Source organism: Portunus trituberculatus, chromosome 40, assembly GCF_017591435.1.
Source record: "Portunus trituberculatus isolate SZX2019 chromosome 40, ASM1759143v1, whole genome shotgun sequence".
Lineage (NCBI taxonomy): Eukaryota > Metazoa > Arthropoda > Malacostraca > Decapoda > Portunidae > Portunus > Portunus trituberculatus.
The window spans coordinates 2468134-2494180 of record NC_059294.1 but is presented as its reverse complement, the minus strand read 5'-3'; the positions used below and the strand labels follow the sequence as shown (position 1 = coordinate 2494180).

Below are 26047 nucleotides of genomic sequence, written 5' to 3'. Positions count from 1 at the left end.
GCTACTGTAGCTACCTTAATGAAGAGTTTTCCTAAAAAGAGACTTTCGTAAGTTCACAATCACAACTTCCGAAGCGATATCAAAGCAATTGCCACGTAGCCACTTGGTAAGTACAGTACCATTCAAGCAGTTTCTAATGTCAAGTTAAAATCTATCATATTAATTTTATGATACATTAGCATTCGGCATTTCATCATATTATGATAGTGTAATTTTTTTTCTTCAATAGAATTTTACATTTTTCAACAGTATCATGCAGATTAGTAGATCATGTTCTTTCTCACCAAATGAAACACACACACACACACACACACACACACACACACAGATGTATATATATATATATATATATATATATATATATATATATATATATATATATATATATATATATATATATATATATATATATATATATATATATATATATATATATATATATATATATATATATATATATATATATATATATATATATATATATATATATATATAAAACGGAAAACAACAGATTTTTAATGAAAATAAATAATAAGTAAAAAGAAACACTAATCTGGAGCGAAAAAGCAACAAAGGAATAAAGGAATATGGTATGAGTCAGAGTAACCAAAGGAAAGGGAACCGTTGCGAAGGGACACCTCATCCGGAGTACTAGTGCCTCTCACCGCCGCTAGGGAAGGTAAGTCTTCGAACTTCTCACTGTTTCTGCCAATATTACTACATTATGTACTTTCCTGATGGTCGTGTGATTGTCCAGGGTTACAGAGCAGTGTTTTCCAAGGGCGTGGCGTGAAGGGAAGGGACTTGGTGCTTGTGTGTATAGGTGCTGGGCGGGGCAGGGGTCGCCCCACCCATTATCCACCGCTGATAACAGACTACGGAAGAGTGTGGACGTGCAGGCGCAAGTTTGTGGTCAATAGTGAGTGTGTTTTAGCTAGTGGCTGTAGTTGGCTGTGTTGATGCTTAGAATGAAGTGAAGGGTTGGAGCGGTTGGGGGTACTTGTGAGGTGAGGCTGTGGTGTGGAGGTGGAGGGGAGGCGCGGCATTGCTCCCCTTCCACCCCTTTACCTCATGCACAGCGCAACCACTGGCAGGCCATACCACAACATGAGAGCTGCAAATAGCCACTAGGTCTACTCGTGGCAGGCTCTGTACAGTATGTAAGGACACATATCTACCTTGCTATTATGAATCTTCCTAATCAAATATTGACGCCCTTATTCACTGAACTACTGAACCAAGCACTACCATAGTATAGACATCCCGTCATGTATCTTTCAGTGGCGCGGTTTGGGGGATGCCAATAGTTGCCAGACCTCAGCCAGATATACACCTTTTGCCAATTTAGTGAAAGAACTCTACCACCCTTCCTCTGCCATGTCTCTCTCTCTCTCTCTCTCTCACACACACACACACAAACACACACACTGCGTAGTGTAGTGGTTAGCATGCTCGGCTCACAATCGAGAGGGCCGGGTTCGAGTCCCGGTAAGTGGCGAGGCAAATGGGCAAGCCTCTTAATGTGTGGCCTCCCTTTCCCGGTGTGTGTTGTGTGATGTGGTCTCAGTCCTACCCGAAGATCGGTCTATGAGCTCTGAGCTCGCTTCATAATGAGGAAGACTGGCTGGGTGACCAGTAGGCGACCGAGGTGAATTACACACACACACACCGCGTAGTGTAGTGGTTAGCATGCTCAATTCACAATCGAGAGGGCTGGGTTCGAGTCCCGGAAGTGGTGAGGCAAATGGGCAAGCCTCTTAATGTGTGGCCCCTGTTCACCTAGCAGTAAATAGGTACGGAATGTAACTTGAGGGGTTGTGGCTTCACTTTTCCGGTGTGTGATGTGGTCTCAGTCCTACCCGAAGATCGGTCTATGAGCTAGTCTGAGTGTCATCTCATACCACCAATATAATCTAAAACCATTGAATTCAGACTGAAATCCAGGGGTTGTGATATATGCTGAAATATACAGTGATATTATGTATTGTGTGCTGCACAGAAACTTGTTCAGATGAAAAAGGAAAAGGGGTAGGAGGCTTCATGAAGTGATCTCATCATAAAGAAGTTTGGAAAAACAAAACATGAAGTAAAGTGTAGCTGTGGAAAACCCACACACACAACTCCTACTGTAGGTAACAAAATTTTAATCACCAACACATAATCAAAGAAATGTAAGCACTGTAAATGTTGGCTAGGACAAGCAAACCTAACATGTAAGCCACTCACTCACTCACGATGCAACCATAGATCCATGTGGCCACCTTCCTTGCAGGAGGAGGGAGGTCTCTCCTGGTGACCCAGGAGACAAAAGACAAAACTGTCATTTTAAGAAACAGACATCACAATTAAAGCTGCCAAATTATTTGTTTTTGTAAGGAATGGTGCCCACAGATCAGCTCTCAGCTGCCCTTACCACAGTTGGTATGATGCCTTGGAGTGCAAAAAAGATGACCTGTATATTATGTTGTGACAAGTAGTTGAAATTTTTACACTCACCATGTTATGGAAATAGATAATTTTGCAATGTCTTTGTATAAAGAAGTGGTAGAAATTACTATGTATTTTTATAAGATGTCCCAAATTTTTTTCAATTGATTATTTTTATAATAGTCTCGATATGAAAGTCATCATAATGTGAACATCCTATTTGGGAATAATGATAGTAGGATAACAGTTAGTGCTTAATGGATTCATAACTCTGGAACTCCCTATCTGCTTCTGTATTTCCATCTTCCTATGACCTGAACTCATTTCATAGGCAGTTTTCAAGACACTTATCGTATTCTTTTGGCCTTAACGCTCGCAGACCTGCTTGGGGACTGGCATCTAGTGTAAGTGGCCTTTTTGTTTGTTTTTATTGCCCTTGGCAAGTTTCCCCCTCAAATGAAAAAAAAAAATTATGGCTACATGCATCATAAACACACCTTTATCCAGAACGGCAAGGGGAAAAGCTATTTCCTTATTTGCAAGTTTTCTTAATGTAATGATGATTGCCATTAGTAATGTAATCAAGTTCCAATATCATGTAGAAGAGTAGGAATGAGGTTCTTGAGTAATGAGTACACTCACATTGTGAACAGTGAAGATCTGAATGATGGTGATTATGGAGGATGAAGTTGCATTCATTTTTATATATAGAGATTTTTCTTTATTTATATGTATATTTCTTTTGCAAGGAATTGTCTGAAATATTTCTTGACTTGAGAAACATTCTATAACATCAATCACTTCCGTTGCTTTAGAATTTAAGATAATATTTCCTGTGTACTTTTCAGAAGGAGATAAGATGGCTGAAGAGGAAAATGTTCAGGTTGAACCTGTGGTAGAGGAGGAGGAGGAATCTACAAGCTACAAACCTCCACCAGAGAAATCCCTTCAGGAAATGATCGAGACTGACAAGGAAGATGAAAGTCTCCGCAAGTACAAGGAAACATTGCTGGGTAGTTCTGCTGCTGGAGCAGTTGTTGTTGGTAAGTTTGTTTGTTGGTTTATATTTTATATTCTGCAATGTGTTATTCACAAAGTCTTTGTATTCAAAAAGAATACTTTGATCAATTTAGTTTTTAAATATAAATGGTAATTTGGACTCCCTTTTGTCCCTATGAAGAGTGCGAATACAGGCAACCCCCGTTTAACGAAGGTTCACACAATGAAATTTCGCTACAACGAAGGTTTCATTTTACTACCATCTGCTCGTTTAACGAACACTAAACTCGCTTTAACGAAGTTTTATCCAGGTAATTTTTTTCCAAATTTGAAAGCCCCACCATATCACGCAAGCTGACAGGCTTTTGAATACACCAGGAGCTGCTGGTACTAAGGCCTGCCTCAGGAAAAATCCTGGGACATCTATAGAATATAGATCAAGATCAAGCCTCTTGTGGACAACATGCGCAACACTCACTCCCCAGTCAAAACATAACAGCGTCAGCAGCAGCTTGTCTTCCCTAGCTCAACTTACCACGAAAACGCCCTGCAATTGGCCTAGTGTTCGTAAGAAGACCAGGAAGTCTCTTACTCTCCAAGTGAAGCTAGATATTATTCACAGACACGAGAGGCCAGAAAACTATAGCAGTGCTGGCCACCATCTTGACTCCATATTATACTGTTTCTATTTTCAAGTCAGCAGACTCTATTAAGAAGGCTGGTGAGACCGTATCTTCCTTGCAAGCTAAAAGAACCACCTGAACTCGTGACTCTACAATGGATAAAATGGAAAGCCTTGTGGAAATGTGGTACATAAGTTTTGTATGCAGTACAATGATGCGCACTTTGTTTACATTCCACAGGTTGCCGGTTAGTGTCTTTCCGTTTCACTCTTCCTCCCTTCATAAAGTTAAGATCATCAACATTATAAAGTTACATACATACATACATTAGTGTACATTATAATGACAAATTAAACTACCTAAATGTTTAACTTCATAATTTTTACTTTCATTAAACCTTTTACTGTAGTATGATGCACTCTTGCTTTGCTTACTCTCAATGGAAGTTCAAATCAGGGGTTAAACTTGTTATAATCGGTTCGCTTAACGAAGTTTCGCTTAACGAAGTATTTTTTAGGAACGTAACCCCTTCGTTAAACGGGGGTTGCCTGTATTGGTATGAGTAGAATGAAAGAGTGTATTCATCTGAGACTGTTGTGCAGATCATGAGCCTCAAGGAAGCAGGTCATTCAGTTAGAGTAATAACTGAACATATGGTAGTATCCAGGACCAGTCAAATCTTGGCCATGGAATTTCAGGATAAGGGTGAACATCCCGGAACATAAGAAATAGTCAAGGTGCTCCTGGAAGACAAATAAGAGGGCTGTTACTGTCCTAATGCATGTGGTAGAATCTGATGTCAATACGAGTACCACTGGATGGTTTAAGACAATAACATCTCTCCAGAGAACCCAGACCATTTTCTGTGTTTGGGCATATCACTATTGGCTTATTTTCTGAACCATGATCAGCACTTGAGTTGTGCTGGACACTGCCAACTGTTCAGCTACTTCTCACGATCTATGCAACAGTCTCAGATGAATACTCTTTCATTTTACCCATATTAGCAAACAGAATGAATTATCAAAAGATATTATTGAGCAATAATATACCAGGATGTAGAAAAAGTAACTACAGGTTATTGTTTTTTATCACATCCCAAGACATGCTGAGCGGAGGCTATGAATCAATGGTGTTCAGCTGTGGGATGTAATGATGTCCTGGCAGGTGCTGATGCCATGTTGTGAAAACCAAAGGTTTATCGAAACACCAATTGGCCTGAAGAGACTGGGTGATGATAGCGTCTATGGACAAAGATTTTTCTGGATTTAGAGAGGAAAGAGGTAATATGAGGAGGCTGATAAACGTGGAAAGGGAGATACGATATATGAAGGAGGTGATGTCAAGCATGATGGAAAAACAAGATAAGTTAATAAAAGAAAACACTGAACTAAAAGTGAGATTAGTGGAATGTGAGAAAGTAAGAGAAATAAATCAAGAGATGAAGGAGGAGATGCAAGAGATAGAGAAACAAAATAATATACTAAAGACTGCATATTGCGACTATGAAGAATCCTTAAGGAGCCTACCAAAAAAAAAAAAAAAATACAGAATGGGAGGATAAAGTAGAGAATAAACTGGGACAAAGCAAATTGGAAGAATTACGAAATGCTTGGAAACAGGAACAGGAAGAAGAAAAGGTTAAATTTTCAGAGGCAGTAAGGAAGCAAATACAGGATAAGACAAAAGACACTGTTATACAAGTAGTTAAGGAGAAGGAAGATCTAGTGAGGGATACAGTGGATAAGAGGAAACGTATCGTAATTTTTGGGTTGAAGGAAAAAATATCCAAACAAGTTCATGAGAGAGTGAGAAAAGAGAGAACTGGCCAAAACTATAATCAAACAGGTCCAAGACAGCACACAAGAGTTGGACCAGGAAGTGGAGGAAGTGATTAGGTTGGAAAGCTTCAGTGAAGGGGAAAGAGACCAATGAAAGTGAGAATGAGATCACAGGTGGTGATGGAGGAGATTATGACAAGAAAAGGGAAACTGGCTGATGATACTGAATTTAAGGATATATGGATGAAAAGAGATATGAACCTGGAAGAGAGGGAAAGGGAGAAAGTGCTTAGAAATTCTCACTTGATTCATACATTCTCTTACATGTTAAAACAATTGGTTTGGTCATGAAAGAGAATGAAAGAAGAACAATCATTGAATATTTATTACAGTGTTTCAGTGTATTATACAATTTTTATCACCTCAGTGGTTCAAAATTTATGCATTCTAAAATCAACACTGCAAAACTTACCAGCAGTAGAGTTATCAGAGTTGGACACTTGGTAGCTCAACCTTACTGTCTTGAGGTTGTCAGTTGCCATTATGTTCTGGGCCAGTAGTGAGCCTACTTAAAAAGAGTTTTGCAGCTTTGTGACATTTGCCTCTATTCCACAGATCCTAATAATCCTAATCGGGTTTTAGTGCGTAAATTGGTACTTCTAGCTGAGGGTCAATCAGAAAAAGAGCTGGATCTTACTGGAGATCTTAATGCACTCAAAGATGAGGCCTTCACTATCAAGGTAAGTGTTGAGTTTTATCATGGAAATATAAAACTTCTTTGAAAGTCTCACCAGGATAAAATTAAACCACTGCAAATCAAGATAAATGAAAAATAAAGATCTAGAAGGTTCATTGTTCTATGTTAAGATATTTGAAAAAACTAGATAGGGTAGATAACTGGAAGTGTTTTCTGGAAAATATAATTTATAATACAGAAAAAAAAAAATCAGACCCCCAAGGATGGAAATTGTAACCATATACCAGTTATAAAAGTTTAATAGATCCAAAGGATGCAGGCTGTTCAAGTCTAAGTGATATTTATCACAAAGATGGTGAGAGCATATAGTCACCTTGACACATTTAAAAACAAATCACACTGTAAAGCTGTTACATCTGAGTTGATGCTTCTGTTGCCCTGTCAGTTATACTGAATTAACCCTTAGGACATGTTTCGTAACTTGAGGAAGTAGTCATTGTGATGGAAGCAAGACACTGCAGTGTACCTGTATTTGTTAACAAAGGTCATTGTAAGTTCTGTAGTGTCTTGAGATGTTTCTTTAATTGTTCTATTGAGTTGTGTTAGTCTTGAAATTTAACTGGTTTTTGTGATTACTTTTTTGCTGCAGTGCAAGGCAAATGAGAGGGTGATGCATGCTATCAGTGTACCTACCTTTGTTCAACAATTAATCAGATCAGTCTCAGCTGCATCAGATTATTATTTTAGGTAATATTATTTTAATTATAATTAGGTTAGTATCCACACCTGTCATACATGAAACCAAGATTCAGTTCCTTGCTAGGAAGAAAATGTTTACTTGCCTAGGGACAGGTATGTTACACAGGGCATGGCCATTTAGTGTATGGATCAATTCAAGATATTTAACACTGTAGGAAGTATCCTTCATTTAGTTTAGTCTCATCTCAAAAATATTTTTTTAAACTAAAAAGTGCTTTAACAAAGAAAATGACAATTTATAAAACTATAAATCAGAATACAAAAGTGGAAAATGGTTTCCAGTTGTTTAAGGATAAGTTTGGAGTTGGACCACTCATATCAAGGTTCCTGGAATATTTTTTTTCATTTTCCTATATGTGCGACTTTGGCCAAGAATATATATATATATATATATATATATATATATATATATATATATATATATATATATATATATATATATATACTTGACCCTCGAAACAACAGACCTCCCATCAACGGATTTCGGAAACTACAGACAAATTCTGGAGTCCGGTTTAATCTATGGACGAATATTAAAATGCACGATTGTCCGTTCCCGGCAAATTATTGTCCGGTAGGTGGCGGGTCGGTCGCGTCATCAGCTGTTGGCCACCATGTTTAATCTTCAGTCCCTGTGTTTTCAACCAACAGCGAACATTGTCTAGTGCTTACCATGGCTTTTTTATTCATTTATACCCTTCCCACGAGTGCTTAACCTATCCAAAATGCCTCCTAAACCTAGTAATCCAGTGAAGCATAATCGACAGGTTCTTCCAGTGGCTGCTAAGCTTGAACTAATACAAAAATTAGAAAGTTGTACGTATTTTACGTACATTTTATAGTTTTTTACGTACTTTTGCAAAGAACTGACTTTTGCAATCTAAGGACAGGGTCGTGCATGCATTTGTCCGTTGTTTTGAGGGTCAAGTGTATATATATATATATATATATATATATATATATATATATATATATATATATATATATATATATATATATATATATATATATATATATATATATATATATATATTTATTTATTTATTTATTTATTTATTTATTTATTTATTAAGGCCCACTTCATGCCATTTCTAATTGATGTTCCAAATATAAGAAGCAAATACAGGAGGCAAGGAGTTCCAAAGTTAATAAAGTGTCCCTATTTTCATTAGAGTTCCAGGAAGGATCACTTTGGTTTAACATGATATTGCTATAGGGGATGCCTTCTCAACTGGCTTGTAATCCTCTCCCTCTACTTGCAAAGGCAAGAAAAGACAAGGTAGTGCTTCTTGATGGGTTATGGAGTTAGAGTCCACCACAGACACTCCTTTCTCATGTTTATCAATGATTTTCATCTTCAATTCTATCATCTATACATTTTTTCAGAACTCTTTAGTGCTAATCTTTTTTAGGAAACCATATGTCCTCTTGCACTTACTTTTTTCTCTTAATAATGAACATTTATGGGTTTTTTCAGCTTTGTTGTCAGTTTCTTAACATGAAAGTATTTTGACACATTATTTGTATCCTTTGTTAATTACTTAGTCTAATACAAGAGATTCATACTCTTTATAAATATTGATAGAAAATTTAAAGTTCTTTGAGTGATGTAGGAAAAGCTGAGATGCTTTGATGTGTTTATACATCATAAATACTGAAGTTGTTGTTTTTTTCTAGGAGGGCATTAGCTACAAGATTCGTATTGATTTCCATGTCCAGAGGGAGATAGTCACTGGAATGAAATATATTCAGCGCACCTTCAGGAAGGGACTGCTAGGTAGGTGTTCTATGTTTTTTATGTGAATTTTATTTATAAGGATTAATTAATTTGCAAGTGAGAAGAGTAATTTTCAGATGAATTGAGAAGGTACCTTAAAGCCCCATTCACACACATATGATGCATCAGTGATGGTTGTTCACATACATCCATACTATTTCAGTGACTTCCAAGATGTTAAAATGGCAATGATGATCATAGTTTTTATGAAGAAGAGGCTGAGCATAAGATGAAGAAAATAAAGTGGGTGTATGTAATGTGAAAAAAAAAATTAAGTGAAGATTTTGCTACTCTACAAGTTCAGTGATGATAACAATCAGGGGTGTGGAGTCGGATTTTCAAAAGTCCAACTCCGACTCCAGTTAATTTAAATGTTGCGACTCCCAACTCCAGAAAATTTGAAGGTTGCGACTCCGACTCCGCTTTTTTTTTTTTTTTTTTTTTTTTTTTTTTACAGTACAACGATATAGTCTATTTTTTTTACATCAGGGATGGTGGCCAAGGGAAAAGATTAAACAAAAAGCCCGCTAGTTGCCACACCCAAAAAAGACGAAAGTTAAGAGAATCAATACTTACATATTTTCGAGTCAATCCATAATAAAAGTGTACTTGACGATTATATAATTATCATAGATTAATAAAGATTATCTTTATATGTAATGCTTGATTGGACACATCCTCCACAAAGTCAATTTCTCCCAATTTGTAGGAATCTCCATGAAGTGGAATCTTTACTCGAAAATTTATCACGTAAAGGAGTCGGAGTCACTCATATTTTTACCAACTCCGACTCCGACTCCGGCCAAAAGTAGCCGACTCTGACTCCAACTCTGACTCTGACTCCAATTCCAACTCCGGCCAAAAGTAGCCAACTCCTCGACTCCGACTCAACTCCACACCCCTGATAACAATATTTTTTTTCCAAATATGGTGTTTTAAACTGTTGTCTGTATACAGTGGCTGTTACAGGTGCAGAATAAGATGATTCTGAACCAATTAAATAGGTAGTTCATCATTTATTTGTGTAGAAACTCACAACATTTGTCTGTCGTCTGTAAATCAGTTTTTTCCTTTCCCATCTCCAAGGAATGAGGTGAAACGGACACAGAGTCAAACCGTGGAGCTTTGCTAGGTATGTGTGAATATGTCAGCTGAACTTAGTGTAACAATAATTGTTTTTACAGACATAGAGCTGATACAGCAATAATGTGTGTGAATGGGCCTTAAGAGTGTACTTTTCTCCAACATCAGTTGAGTTGCCATACATTTAAACTCATAATGAGTTTCAATAAGCTCTGTACATTTCTTTACAGGTTGGAGGGCCATATATGAGGGCATATGACAAAGGTACAAAAAAAGTAAACTAACAAATTTACAGAGATAAAGTGTTTCAGCATGCATGTAACTTTTCATTGATTATAGTTTGTTTAATAACATTATTACAGTGAAACATCTGAATACTGGACAATGTCAGTAACATCTTTGGTAATTTTTTAGATGAATCACAAACCAACTTTTCAAGAGCTGTTATGATATTGTTTGTAAAGAACCCTAAATGAGACTGCCCCACACCTGCCCCCCATCCTACTCTCCCTTTTTGTTCTAACTTGAGATTGTTCTTTTACATTATTAGTATATTTTTTTAAGTATTCTTCAGGAATAAAATTTAAAGGTTATGATATTCCTTGCAATTATTTCCACTTTACACTTAAACCTCGGCTATCGCGCCCAATTGGGGCCGAAATAGCCGCGCCATAGCCGAAAACGCGATAGCTGAATTGATGTTGGCATGGAGGCGGTTTTGCCCTATGAGCGCTCAGATATCCCATGACATCATGGCTGGGCGCGATAGCAGGCATCTGAGGTCGCGATAATGAAATCTTAACAGCTTTTCATGGGTGCGCGATAGCAATAAAACGCGATAGCCGAAGTCGCAATAACCGAGGGTTGACTGTACATTATTACTAGGGATCTTTTCCATAGTGCCAGTTATACATATATAAGAAATCATAATACCAAAAGAAAAAGGAATAGATTAATATATAATTGAATAGATAAAATAAAAGAAAAGAATAGGCAACTTCCATTAAGCATATTAGTTATAAGGATGTGACTGGTTGTGGTAGACAGATAAGTTTCTGGCAAACTGATGCTTGACTTTAAAGCAGGTCAAGTTGCTTTTTTTATTTTTTTATTTTATTTTATTTTATTTATTTTATTTATTTATTTTATTTATTTATTTTTTTTTTTTCTTCTTCTTTGCACTGAAGTTGTTATTAGTTACTGAGTGAGTAATGAATGGAGATATTGCTAAGTTTGGAACACCTGAAGCTCCAATCACTTGTATTATATTTATCAATTTCTCCTATTCCTCACTGCTGGCAATGTCACCCAAGATGATGACCCCTCTCCCTATTCAAATTTTTTACTTGCAGTCACTAGGCCTTTACTAACACTTCTTTCTTTTTTTTTTTTTTTTTCTATCATCTTCATTATGGTCTCCCTGTAATATTAGTATCTTTAACTTCACTTACATATGCTTTCTTCAAGTTCTTCATTCTTCATCCTCCCAGTACAGTAATATCATCGTAGTGGATTCCTTTTTTTTTCATTCCACCCCTCCACAAGCATAAGTGCATACACCATATCTTGTAAACATTTTCATTGCTCGCACCACTTTATTTCATCAGTATGTGCTCCTCAGATGACTGATTTCTATAGCATACACTAAAATTATTTTGCTCACTTCCATTCCCAGGCCTCTGAACTATACATCAGTGTTATTGTTTGAATCAGTTTTTCATTTGTCAGGATTTGCTTGCTGGTATTGAAAGAGGAATAGACATAGAGAATGAATTTTTGGATAGATGAAACTACAGCTGTCTAAGATGGAATGATGAAAGTTGTAGACTGGAATTAATACAAAAAAAAAAAGCAGTTATTTGAAGGTGTTGTAGCACTGACAGCATTGTATGGAGAGTACATGGACCAGGACAGAAGAGACTGAATGCAATGGAGATGAGTTACAGTGTGTGTGGAAAGCTTTGATGCCACAGGGCCAGTGTCTTTTTAGGTAATTGAGGGTGCTCATAATTATCTTCCTAGGAAGGCAAGATCCTCTAATGCTTTTTAAACACTAAATGGCAATCTTCTGCTCTCTCCTGCACAATCACCAGTGTGTGAATCATCTTTGTATCTTTATAGCTGATAAAGAGGGGTCCCAGACGAAGGCTAACTGAGGTATGATTCTGCTTCTTCCCACCCTTTTAATATGCCCAGAAGTGACTATAAGAAAGAAGTGAATGGAGATGTTTATATTATACAAGGCTGGCCATGATCCCCCATTTATTTCCACTCAAATAGGAATATGTTGTCAGGGTAACTCCTGTTTTAGTGGAAATAGATGGATCATGGCCAGCCTTTGTTTCTCCTTGCTTGTCATATTAGGCATGTTGAGAGGGATGGAAAGAAGCAAAAAGTAGCACAGTTTAGTGTTTCTAGCACATCAGACAAACCACCCTCTCTTTATATCAGCTGAAAAGCTACAAAGCTGATTCCACACAGTGGTGACTGCCTGACAGAGAGTAGAAAGTTGCCAGTTAGTGTTTCAAAAGTATCAGAACATCTTGTCTAGAATGTGGGTCCTGAAGGTCCTTTGTTATAGTGTAGTAAGTGTAAATCATTTCTAGTGTTCAACCCTGAGGGATGTGGGTATATATGTAACTGAACTATTTCATAAGTGTGATTGGTAAGGATCTGTCCTTTTTTTTTTTTTTCAAAAAGGTGTAGGATGAATTTTAATTTTTTTCAGGAAACATTATTGGCACGCTTGCTTGTGAGCATACATGTGTGTGCCTGTGTTCTTTGTTTTGGCTAATCCCTTCCTCAGTATTAGTTTTAGAATTTGGTAATCATTGTTATGCTACATATCTATTGGGAACAATTGCAATATATAATTTGAATGTGATTTCACTGTAACATTATATTTTTTTTGTATATATATTTTTTCTTCTTTGTCATTGTATAATGGTATGTGTTGCCATATAACCTGATATTCCTGTGCCTTAAATCACTATTTTATCCTAAAGGATATTCAGGGAGATATGCGAGGGATGTTTTGTGAAACAAACTGGCTCAACTACCATCCAATAATGGGGTTAGTTTGGTGTGTAATTTCAAATATACTAAAATATACTGTTAACTTTTTACAGTGGACAAGATGACTCATATGGTGGGTTCTTATGCCCCTAAGGAAGACGTGCAGTCTTACACCACTCCAATAGAAGATGCACCTTCAGGCCTCATTGCCCGGGGCCATTATACTGTAAAGTCTCTCTTCACGGATGATGACAACAATGAACATCTTAAATGGGAGTGGTCTTTCAACATCAAGAAAGATTGGAATTGAGGTGGATATGAATGGCATGTTGTGGTGGGCTTGTGAAAACACAGCCGAGCATACTTCCTGTTAAGAAGTTGTGCATAGTCAGGGAACCAACAAGTTTTTATGAAATGTTGATTTATTAGACGTACAAATTAAAAGTATGTCAGTGTAGAATGGTGGGATCATTTATACTGTCGGCTCATATTTTTGACACGGTGCTTATCAGTAATAAGTACTTCCCAACTTTGAGCTGCTACATGTAGCCAGTGCCTAGCCATATGGTGATGCAATTATCTGGCTGTATACTGGAATTCTCATGAAGATGTGTGCTCAGAAATTCAGACAATAGGGGGCTTATCTTGATTTGCTACTTATGTTTTGCTTGGGATTGGATGGTAATGTCAATCAGCATTTCATTGTAAACTCATTTGATTAGTGGTAATCTAATATTGAATAATTTAATGTGTAGCATATTGTATGTTAGTAATATTTGGCTCTTCCTCCTAACCATCTTTTTGCTTCCATTAGTTATTGAGAGTGAGTGTCTTAGTAAACTAAACTACCACTACCTGAAATGCACAAACAGACTTTAGCTTCTCCTTTCTATTAAAATGGAGAATACTTCTTATATTGTAATGCTCAAACAGTCTATGTTACTTTGTTTTTTCCCCAATTCATAAAAAAGAGGCATTACATTATGATAGATGTATAAATTATCCTTGTCACCCATATTGACTGACTGCATTGTATAGAAGCATACCACATTGTATGTAAAGGAAACAGTGTGTTCATGCACTGACTGAAATAAGCCATCTTTGATGTCATACAAAGGATGTGAAGCTATAGTTAATCTTGTAGATAATTTGAAAGTCAGTTTGTATTATTACAGGCCACAAAATGACAATAAAGTTTTAACTAGCAGTTTTTTATGACTTATGTATGACAAAGAAGAAGAAAACATGTAGCTTCTAATTATTTTCTTAACATTTAATATACCTGGTGGAAAATACCCAGCTCTTTAACCATAATCATTTGCATATATATCATAAACAAACTCATTAAGTCCAGCAGTAACAGTAAATTAAATTCAAATGAACTTGACAACAATGAACACACTGTGCCCTCTATATATACTGACTGTCTTAAGCAAGGTAAGTGTACTGTAGAATGTTGTAAAAGAATATTACAAAATTTTATAAATATGAATGTAACAGACAAAGCACAATATGTTTCATGATATTTTATTCTGGAACAAGTAATGGAAAATTATGAGAAATAAATAATTTATAGGAAAAGATGGTAATTACCATTAATATATTAGTTTCTTTAGTATTGTTTGTTAATTAGTGTTCGCATGATTGAGCACAGCAAGTGCTTGTCTTCATACTTCTGTTAGGGCAAGACTACTGGCATGTGTATTTAACTAAAAAAAAAAATGGAACATTAACACTTGCACTGTTATTGACAATACCAATATAATATTTCCACAAGTTCATAATCTTTTGCATATTTTAGATATCAAACAGTAAAAGTTGGTATGAAACTTTCTTATTTTAAACTTTATATGGGTTTGTAAAAACTTTTGTATGTCTATTGTATGTGAACAAAATACTATTTATGTAAACATTTATTTAGCTTTTTAAAAACAGCTGCTCTTTGCTAGAATTGTAACGAAAATTACACTACTTTATTTCTCAAAAATTTAAACAAATATTTGTTAATAACAGATGAAACTGATCTAAAGATGTAAAAGACTAAAACAACCTTAAGATGAAAACATTCAGTAACCAATGATGCACCTTTTGTGGCCATTGCCAAAAATGAATTGCATCAACCTCCATCTAAAAGATAAAACAACAGTAAAGTCAATTATTTTAGTCTCAGTTGCATTTGCCTCAATACCACAGTACTCTTCAAGTAAAACATTTCTTACAGTATGCTGTTGACTTTGTTATAACTTAAGTATTGAACTGAATTTGCTGCTTACTGGTGAAACATTTTAAATGTTTTTAGTATTATTTGTTTATAGGATAATCATTATAACGAGGAATGGAGATATTTTGTAAAGCTTGTGTCTTATGCACTGTAGCTCTCTTAGTCACCACAAATATGAAATAACACCAATCCTCAAAAATTCTACATTCGAGTAAGTTTTAGAAACTGCATTTTGAATCACATATGAAAGATGACTATCCTAAAAATTGCAGTTTGTGTAGAATTAATTTTTATCAGAATTTTTATCAGATTTTACAAAGAAAACAACAGTTTAGGAAGTAAAGGATTTTGTAAAAATTGTGTTTGGGACAATGATTTGATGCAAAGTGGAATGGTGGTTAAAAAGATATGCAATTATTAATTACATGTATTTATATTCAACTGATAAGATATGAAAAGTATTGAAATATTTTAAGCATATGCTCCTTTCCAATAGCAAATGATAGTTTCCAAATGAAGTTTTTATAAGTAAATCTATAAAACAGAATCTTGTTATGTGTGAGGTTTGCATTGTGCAAAAAACTGTGCACCAGAATTTACACACATGAATACATCTTTACATAAATCTTGGGGGATATTTTCTGTAACTTCATTGATTAATTGTAGTTTTTCATGGCAGTACAATGGAGCAACATTAGACAATAACAATATTATATTACACCAACTCAAATGACAAGGAGAATAACAGTAGATTGGATGTTGCCTCTTTTTAGCAATGTTACAAATGAACTTGTCAAGGTTGTAAAACTGACATTTTTAAGAAATGCTCTTTCATCACTTTGTGCTCTACAGATTAATTCAAACTTTTCTCAAAGCTCACTACAACATTGTTGCAATAAGGACTGAATCATCACTGCAATTACTAATTAGTCAAGACTTGAGTTGAATCTCCAGCCCTTTTTGTATATTCCAACATTATTCTACAGTATTTTCATTGATTCTTGTCATCATAGGAACTATCCCTGCTCTCTATAATATGAACCAGTGCAAGATAGAGACTGGAACATTGTTGGAATATGAAAGAACAAGAGATTTGTTTAACATAGTATCTCAATGAAAAATTAACCAAGCCATACATAACAAACCAGTCTTGTAGCTTTGGGTTTTCTTTTTCTAATAGTGTATGTGAATTTTTCTCCTCATTGGATAATTTTATAAAGAGGTGAAAAAAGACCATTGTTTATGCACCCAAGTGAGAACAAGGGCGTCAACATGACTAATATGTGCATGATGATAGGATTAATCTAGGCATCAACTTTGTACTAAACACTAAATGCTTGTAAGGCAATTACAGAATTCAACTGTTAAGCATATATATGCCTAATTACAATGTACATGTTTAAATTTTGAAAAAATTACTACATGTACCTGCTATAGGTTTGCTCACTTCAGTCCTCTCATATTGTCAATTGTATATTATGTGCTGTATCTCATTGCTTTTAACATCTCCCATAAAAGCACGTTTTTGCATATATAGAATGGTCACAGAGTAATCATCTACACATGTATTTACATATTCAGAATTTGCATATAATGAGACTGGGGTATATTAGAGGAGCTCAAAAGTTTAATCGGATGATAAGGCATTATTATTATTGTCTTCAGTTATCAGCAGGAAAACATTTTTGCAGGGCTCCTTGCTGGTATTAGTGTTAGAGTTTCTGGTGTCAATCTCTCAAGATATCAGGTTTATTGACATGATTTTACTCAAGAACATCGTACATCTCTTTACTCTTTGGTTTTTGCATTGAAAACCAATAGACATGGTCTTTATTAACTTAGATGACACACTCATTGGATACTAATGCACACACTCCAGGAGCATTACACTGTAGGGCTGATGTGTATATATCTGGAAGGCAGTGAATTTACTCATACATACTAAAAGCATTAAATTATTCCTATCATCAAAGTATGTTTTAAATTCACTGTTATGGTTTTGTAGGCTTTGAACTGAAGATATCATTGGTTTAGTACTGAATGTGATCTAATACAACTGCTAGGGCTCATTGTTATGAAAGACACTTTCCTCAAGTCTTCTATGAAATATATCTGTTGTAGGTGAAGTGTGCAATGAATTATGCCATTGGTGTATTTGTTGACCAAATATGTTGCAGTTATGGAAATGCTTAATTGGCTTTAAGGGGTCTTTGCCATAAAACTTGGTTTATCAGCCAGGATTTTACTACAAGTTACTTATATTTGACAATAAGCTTTGCAAGCAGCCAGTAAGAAATAAAGGTTGATCCATGCAAACATGGAAACCTAACCTTCAGAATGATGATGACTTAGATGCATATATTTCAATATTAGATTTCTTTATTTAAAAATGAGATTTATATAATTTAGTTACAAAAGCATCCCAAAGTTTTATCAACCAGTCTTTTGTAAGTGACATGACGTTAAAGCTTTAGTAGATGAAAAAAAAAATTATTTTCTAAATTTTGCTGCAAGTGAGCCCATCAGCTGTACAATGTGCCTTAATTCTCCAACTCTAATATTTGGTGCTTATGTTTTCATCCATGTTCAGTTTTTTTTCTATTTCAGACGTAATGCTTATTTTGTTGATTTTATAATAGCATTCTGTCTTCAAGCTAGGATTATGTAGCATAATTTATTTTTGCCCTGAAATTTACTAACATTCAAAAGTAATAGTTACTATAAAAATATCAAGGAATGATTACTATATAGTTACTAATAGACCTCCCCCATAAAACTGTCATGTGGTTTGTGATCCAAAGGAAGAGCATTAGTTCATGTTGAACATATTCAATATTTAAAGTTGTTAAGTCCTGAGGAAAAACAAATCTGATATAGTATTGCAAATACAATCTTTCAGTGCGACTTTGCAAGGGAAGTTACATTATCATAGTGTAAAATTATACAAGTTCTGTAGAATCTCTTGACCTAAATACATGAAAATCTTGAATTAACATTATCTCCACCTCATCTGAGATTCAAAATCAAGCCTTAGCTGTGAACTACCATAGTAATAAAATCCCTCTTCCCCTTTCTGAAGTCTTTTGTGACTATTAATCTCCCCCGTCCCTGCTAGCGTGTTGAAAACTGTTGTGACAGGAGCAGGGAGGGGTAGATTTTTTTTCCCTTTTTTTGGAAACAATGCAACCATTTGTTTTTATAGAGGGAATGCACTTTTAATAGAGAAAAACATTTCAGAGTTGAGAAAGACTGTAGGGAACATCATATCAGACAATGATCTATGGCTCCTCAAAAGAGAGAGACTGCTCATAAAAGTAAGCATCTTATGCCAGCAGTGTGTGGCAAAGTGTGATAGTGTAACATGGAAACATTAAACGGTGGAGTATATAAATGCATAAACTACTTTGCATAGCATAACTGGCAACTTGTACTGGTAGGCCTAGCCAGCCTGTGTGACCTGGATCAACAGCTGGTGTTTTTTTCTCTCTCTCTCTCTCTCTCTCTCTCTCTCTCTCTCTCTCTCTCTCTCTCTCTCTCTCTCTCTCTCTCTCTCTCTCTCTCTCTCTCTCTCTCTCTCTCTCTCTCTCTCTCCATTTGTTATTTATTTGTAGATCATGAAGTTTATGTATTACTCCACATTATATAATGTATATTAGTGAAAGTGTTAGCAAAGAATGCATTCATTGTCTTAATTCTCAGAATTATTGCTTTGAAATTACTAGCAACATTAATCATGGCCACCATGGTGAACCCAAAGTATGGGAAAGGGACAGAGTTGTTCTCACCTATTCCAGCCTCATGGGTGAAGTTGTGGATGAAACAGAGAAGGGGGAATTTAATACTATGGCTGTAAGTGTGCTAACCCTTACACTACTGAGCTGCTTATTTATGGGCTTTAGAGGATCTTTAACACAAGCTGTGATGTTATGAGTGGTAATTATTACCCAGGCATGATATCCTGAAGACACTGGGTGAATTACTCATTGTAGTGTTATTACAGGACTGGTCTTTAATGAAGATGATGTGTATTTCATGTTTCACTTTATCAGTGTTATTTGGTGGCCATAGATAACCTGGAATGATCTTGATCCTAATACATTTTATTATAATGTGCAGTTAGTGTATAAGGGAACCTAGTAGTAGCAAAACTTAATCATCCATGTTTTTTATAGATATCTAAAACAGTCTTCCCATTACTATTTGCTTGATTAGGATTCAATTATACATTATTTTAAGATAAAGGTAAAAAAGTTGAATATCATACCATTGTTTTCAGCTGTTTAGAAACACACTCATGTATACATGCATGTACACACGTGTGTGCACCCACATACACACACACACACCAGCACTCATATGGGGCATGTGAATGAATACTGCTTCTTAGCTCAATGGTAAAGAGGCTGAGTCTGTGTTGGCTAGCATAGGTTCAAACCCTACTAGGTGCTTGTGACCTCTGGGATTTTTCTGTCAAGTGGGACAGTTGCTGTCTCTTGACCAGGGGGATGTGGAGTGCGGTGTAATGTTACAGTCTTATCCAAGGTCAGTAAATAATGAGCTCTGAGCTCACACAGAGAGGATAACAGTAGGTGGTAGTGGGTTTGTTTGTGATCAGGCCTTGATGGGGAATTGAAGAACACATAGCCATTAGGCATTTGGAATGACTAAGGATTATTGTGTTTATGGGAGACTGTTTGCATGTATAAAAAGAGAGAAAATTCATTTGGAGACAGGACAAGATGAGCTTTGCTCAAATCCTGTACAGTATGAATTGGCAAATATGCTTATTTACACATCATTTAATATAGTGAACAGCAAACTCAGCTCATCATTAAGGGATCTTGAAATTGAATCTCAGGAGAGGAAAGGCAGATAGATGAGATGCTTTATTTGTTGCCCTCATTTACTTGGCAGCAAGTAGGTATTTAATACAAATTGAGGTGTTGTAACCTTGCTTTCATGAGCTCTTTCTGTTGGGGAATGACTGGCTTTGTCACCAGACCAACAGATGTCTGTGGTTGAATAACAAACACACACACACACACACACACACACACACACACACACACACACACACACACACACACACACCAGTAACCAAGATAGCCTCAAACCTAGAAAATTGTCATCTGAAGAAAGTGTTAAAATAACATTTCCAGCCATAAAAGGAAGAAAAAAATGAAGATATTGAGAAATTTGAGAGCAGTTGTTTGTATGGATGGCACTTTAAGTTCATATATTTAGGTTGAAAATTATCACATGCAGATGGCCAAAAGGAAAGCCATAAAGAAGGAAAGCAATTTTGAACATTAATAAGTGACATGTTTGAGATTCTTAATAATTTAAAGCTTATTACTAGGTCTGGAAATAGAAAATATGAACACAACTCTTTCTTGTGCATCAGAACTACACATACTTGTGGGACCTTGTTGCATTAATTATGTATAATGTTTGATTTAAAAGTGATGTTAGGCTTAAGCTGAAGACATGCATATTCAAAAATATAAGGATGGTCAGAAGTGGTATTGGTAAATGACCAAAATTGCATGTATTGCAGTTTGCATTCCTTTGTTCAGTAATCTATAATCTAATATCATGAGAGTAAGGTGTTGGTATTAGGCACAGCTATGTATAACGAAGGTCTTTCGACAAACAAGTATTTTCCCTAGCTTTATTGTGCCATAAAGTCTTACAAGTTATTCTTTGAAAAAATATTTTGCCAATTTTACTTGTTGTAATATATCCTGTTAAGAATCTGAATCTTATTGATAAATTTGAATGAATTATTAGGTGATTGAATATGTGTGTGTATGTAGGAATGTTTTGAAAAATTTATATCTTTTGTTTGTCTATATTAACTTTCTTACTCGCTTTTCAACTTTTATACAACTATGAGTGCTCAAAGTAGACTTTTGTAATCTTTGTGAATGGATCTCTTGGATAGGAAAGGATGCAGCAGTTTTTTTTTTTTTTTTTTTTTTTTTTTTATTAATTTCTATATGTTTATAAGCAATAAGATAACCAACGGTACTGTTAAGTCAACATTGTCAAAAACCTTCCTGTCAATTATTACAAATATTATAAACTGTATTCATTGTGATACATAAAATTTCTCTGGTGACTTTTTCACAGCCCTGACATGACAAATCTTTTTCCAAACCCACATGTGTACATTTAGTATATTTTCTCATTCTCAAGAGAAACTGCAGGATTCAAGGTAGGGAGAACCAGACATCATATTCAAAGTATAAAAGAACCAGATACCAATGTGTTATCCATTTTTTCTTTGTTACTTATTGGGTTTACAACTGTGGCTCTTCAAGTACACAAACTGAGGTGTGCAGAGTGAGCCAGTTAGTGCATCTTGAGTACCTAAAATAAATAGTGTGAAAGAGTAATGGAAGAAGTTATTTTTCACCAATAGTCTGAACATTATCTTGTGAATAATTGTGTAATGGTTCTAGTGCAGGAGGTGCCAGACATTGAAGACACAAGCAAAGGAAAACAGTAGTGATCACCAAATTTACTTGTAAACAAAAGTCAATGGGGGCAATAAACATTTATAATTTTTGCTTGCTACTTTCTGCACATCCTGCTGAAATTTTACATTTTCTTGCAAAATTTGTTTGTTATGGATTTAGGCAAGCTTCAGAGGAGCATTTTTTTCCCATGTGGGCAGAACTGTGTGGGTTAGAAATAAAGTGAAGTTCAATGAGACACTTAACACACTCACTGTGCAAGTAATTCCCATGTGGGAATGATTTCCACAAGCTTGTTTTTTTTTTTTTTTTTTTTTTTTTTTTTTTCTGTTGTAATTGTTCTTAATCTTTGGCAGAAGTTGGTTGTTCCTGCTCTTGTCATTTTTCAATATGAGTAATTTTATCACCATTATTATTATTTTGATTACTATCATCACATTATTGTTATTAATATTATCAATACATATCATATACACAGGGATCATCACTCTATGTCCTCTCTCTCTAAAACAGCAGCAAATTGAGATGAATTTTGTGCTTTTTTGCAAATGGACCATGCAGGAGAAACAGTTCATGCAAAATGGGCCTCAACACCTCACCCACATGAGAAAAAAATGCTCATGTGAAGTGAGCCTCACAAAGGGTTTAAGACTGGGTGGATTGGCAAACCATTTGACATGTTTTCAATATACTAAAGATTCGATAGTTCAAGTAATTATATGTTAAAAGTACTCTATGCACACATGCTGTATTTTGCCTTTTTTTTCTGAGAAATTAATATGCAAACTGTATGTTGTGGGCCTCCACTTCCTTCTTCCTTTGTTGGTTACTTACTCAAGTGGCACCGCATAGCATTAAGTGATAATTCTTTGTGTACAATGTATGCTCTCAAAGCCTTACAGATAACAGGTAGCAAATGATAAAATTCTTGTATGTGTTAGTGAGGAAAACCTATATGAGTAACAATAACAATACAGGTGTTATAAAGTGCTACTTTTTAAACATACATGGCAATTCACTGCAACTGTCATCTCCCCTCATTATGTAAAAGTTGACATTTTGACACCAAAGTGATAGGCATTGCCAACCAGCTGACTATTAATGTGCATCTTTTTCCTATGGTGAAGATTCCTTTCACATTCAATAACATGAAGTATTTAGACATGATATTCATGGCACAATATTAATTCTGTGATGGGAATATAGATCAAGACAGTATCATCCAGATGACAATACAAAGTTTTACCATCAATGCACAAATACATAAAGGGGCAAATCCAAGGAATATAGCACAATTTGGCATCACTGAAAGACTATCAAATAATCTAAAGGAACATTCAGAAGAGTGGCATGAACATGGAACAGTGTCAGGAAGCTGGTGACCTATCATGTATATTTAAAAAATAACACTTAACAATCATTCCATTGGTATGTTACCTATACATTTTCTTCATTGACAGAAAAATTTTGTCATTTATTGTTTTGTGTCAGGCTTTGGTTTTGACTGTACACTATACACCAAAAATTATGCTGTACAGCACTACTAAACAAGTCAAGGAGGGAGGGTGGGAAGTGGAGGCTCACTCAAGTGACACCCTGTTTAAATGTAGTATACTATGTGTATATAGAAAATTATTAGATGGTATTCATCTTTTTATGAAGATGCTTATGCATGTTAGAAGTGCACAAAATTTATTTAAACTTAAGATGAGAGTATGAGACATTTCAACTGTTCACATTGTGGATAACACTCCGCATGGACTAAAGCAAAAGATTGATCATACAGAAAATAAAGACAGCATACATACATTACCAGAAGTATAAACTTCTTTGCAAGTAAAAAAAAAAAATACAAATAATGAAATTTAATTCAACAGTGTCTGCACAAACAAAGAAAAATTAGCTCCTTCAGTATTGGAGTTAATTTTTATCATGAATTTTATTTATATCAGGAAGGGTTTATGGATGTTGGAAGATTAATGGCCAGTCTTCATGCAAGTTTCTGAAGCTGTATAAAATCCCCAAAATAGTAACCAGAATTAATATGAAAATGCATCATGATACCTAAAAGGGTTAATGAGGAAAAGTAAGATTTTTTTTAAGGAACTGTACATTTGATCAACTAATTAATATTATTTGCAGTCATTTTGGGCACACTGAGATGGTGGTAGGAAGCAAATTAGCAGTGTAATTAGCCTTTGTCTTGCTCACTTAATGGACAAACTGCCTTTTTTCTATATCAGCTGGAAAGCTACTGAGGTGACAATGGTGACTGCCCAGGGGAGTGTAAAAGATTGTCAATTAGTGTTCTAAAAACATCTGAACAATTAGCTTCCTGGGAAGGTAGTTGTGAGCCTCCTCCATTTACCACAAAGAGAAATTATGTTGGCCCTGTGGTATTAAGACTTTCTGTGTATACTGTATATAAGAAATATTCATAACTTTAAAGATACATATGGTAAATTAACCATAAAAGAAAAAAAACATTATAACTTTGACTCAATCCTGTAAAATACTATCAGGTACAGTAAGAACATGGGATATAAAATCTGGAACCTATCTGGAGCTACACATGGCAAACAGAATATAAGCATAAGAGATGTTAGAAAAAAAGAAGAAAAAAAAAAGGGAAGTGAATATGAATGTTTTTAATTAAATAGATGCAAGGGGTCATGGAGAACATGGAGAATATATGATCATCTGCAGGACAGACATCATAAAACAGTTTTTCTCGTCCAGAATCCTGGAATAATTTATATGAAAGAGTGGTTCATGCAAGGAGCATTCAGTACTTAAAGGGAAAAATTAATAATATCAAGGAGATAGTAAAGTATGAACACTACTCATTTTCCGTGTGCCCCAACATGAGTAAAAATAGTGAGGTATAAACACGCACACGGCCCGGTAGCTCAGTGGTTAGAGCGCTGGCTTCACAAGCCAGAGGACCGGGGTTCGATTCCCCGGCCGGGTGGAGATATTTGGGTGTGTCTCCTTTCACGTGTAGCCCCTGTTCACCTAGCAGTGAGTAGGTACGGGATGTAAATCGAGGAGTTGTGACCTTGTTGTCCCGATGTGTGGTGTGTGCCTGGTCTCAGGCCTATCCAAAGATCGTAAATAATGAGCTCTGAGCTCGTTCCGTAGGGTAACGTCTGGCTGTCTCGTCAGAGACTGCAGCAGATCAGAGTGAAGAGTGAATTACACACACTTGAGACATGGTAGCGAGCAGACACGTCTGAGCAGCTCTCCTGAACTTGGAAATCTAAAACAGAAATAGCTTTGTGATGGACCTTGAAGCAGTGAAGGTGCTCCTTGGAGCTCAAGACAAAACTTTTAAGACTGCCCTGGATGTTGTCGTTGAACAACTCAAAAGTAGAATTCAGCTTGCAGAAGGGACAATCACGGAATAAATACGAAGTTTGGAGCTCACTCAAGGTGAACTGAAAGACCAACAAAATGAGCTGAAAGTGCTTCGTAATAGTGATTGTGAGCAAAAAGCAGATATTGAAACACTGAAGCTGAAAGTTGAAGAACTGGATAAGAGAGCAACTACCAAGATTGTAATAGGCGGAATAACCTCAGAATCACCGGTGTCATGGAAAAGCCCAATGAAACCTGGGAAGAAACTGCAGCTATAGTCACCAAACTACTTGAAGAGGAGCTGCAGCTACCATCAATTAAACTTCAACGAGCTCACTGGACGGGGCTAATGAATTCCTCTCGACCCCGAACCATTGTGGCAAGGTTCGAAAGGTTTGGAGATCGTGAGGCCGCTATCCGGAACTCCAGGAAATTAAAAGGGACTGGTTTCTTCGTCTCTAGTTGTGCCTGTTGCCTACTGGTGATGGCGGAGCTATGGCCTTGACCCCTCGTGGAAAGCATGGCGCGGTGGCTGTTGGTGATGGACTTACACCTGACTCCGAATCTTCACAGCTATAAATAAGAATCTCCGTGGCCGCAAACCACGATAGATAAGTATTACCTAATTTTGTTACTGTATTAACTGTCTTCCATTGATACTTATGGAAACCAATTACTTGTTAAATCACGAACTATTATTTGCCTTCTTGAATAGTGAATCTTTGCAAGTTGTCCTTTCTGATAACCCACAGTTTCTTATAAACAATTTTGTAGACTTGGAATTTAATCCTTTTATTGTGGACAATGAAAAATGTAATGTTAACTTTGA

At 35.8% G+C, this 26047-nt stretch overlaps 1 protein-coding gene across 4 annotated transcripts; it reads left to right on the top strand.

The window, feature by feature from the left end:
- The first annotated feature begins 543 nt into the window (after positions 1–543).
- Positions 544–21953, top strand: LOC123515813 (rho GDP-dissociation inhibitor 1-like). Of its 4 annotated transcripts, none has more exons than XM_045274651.1 (5): positions 544–679; positions 3276–3470; positions 6446–6570; positions 8964–9063; positions 13275–21953. In XM_045274651.1, exons 2-5 carry the CDS (start codon positions 3287–3289, stop codon positions 13469–13471), a joined length of 606 nt encoding a protein of 201 aa, XP_045130586.1. In that variant the 5' UTR covers positions 544–679; positions 3276–3286; the 3' UTR covers positions 13472–21953. The 4 variants fall into 4 exon arrangements, with proteins under 4 accessions (XP_045130586.1, XP_045130587.1, XP_045130589.1 ...); XM_045274652.1 differs by lacking the exon at positions 544–679 and adding an exon at positions 763–919; XM_045274654.1 differs by lacking the exon at positions 544–679 and adding an exon at positions 982–1160.
- The last annotated feature ends 4094 nt before the right edge of the window (positions 21954–26047 follow it).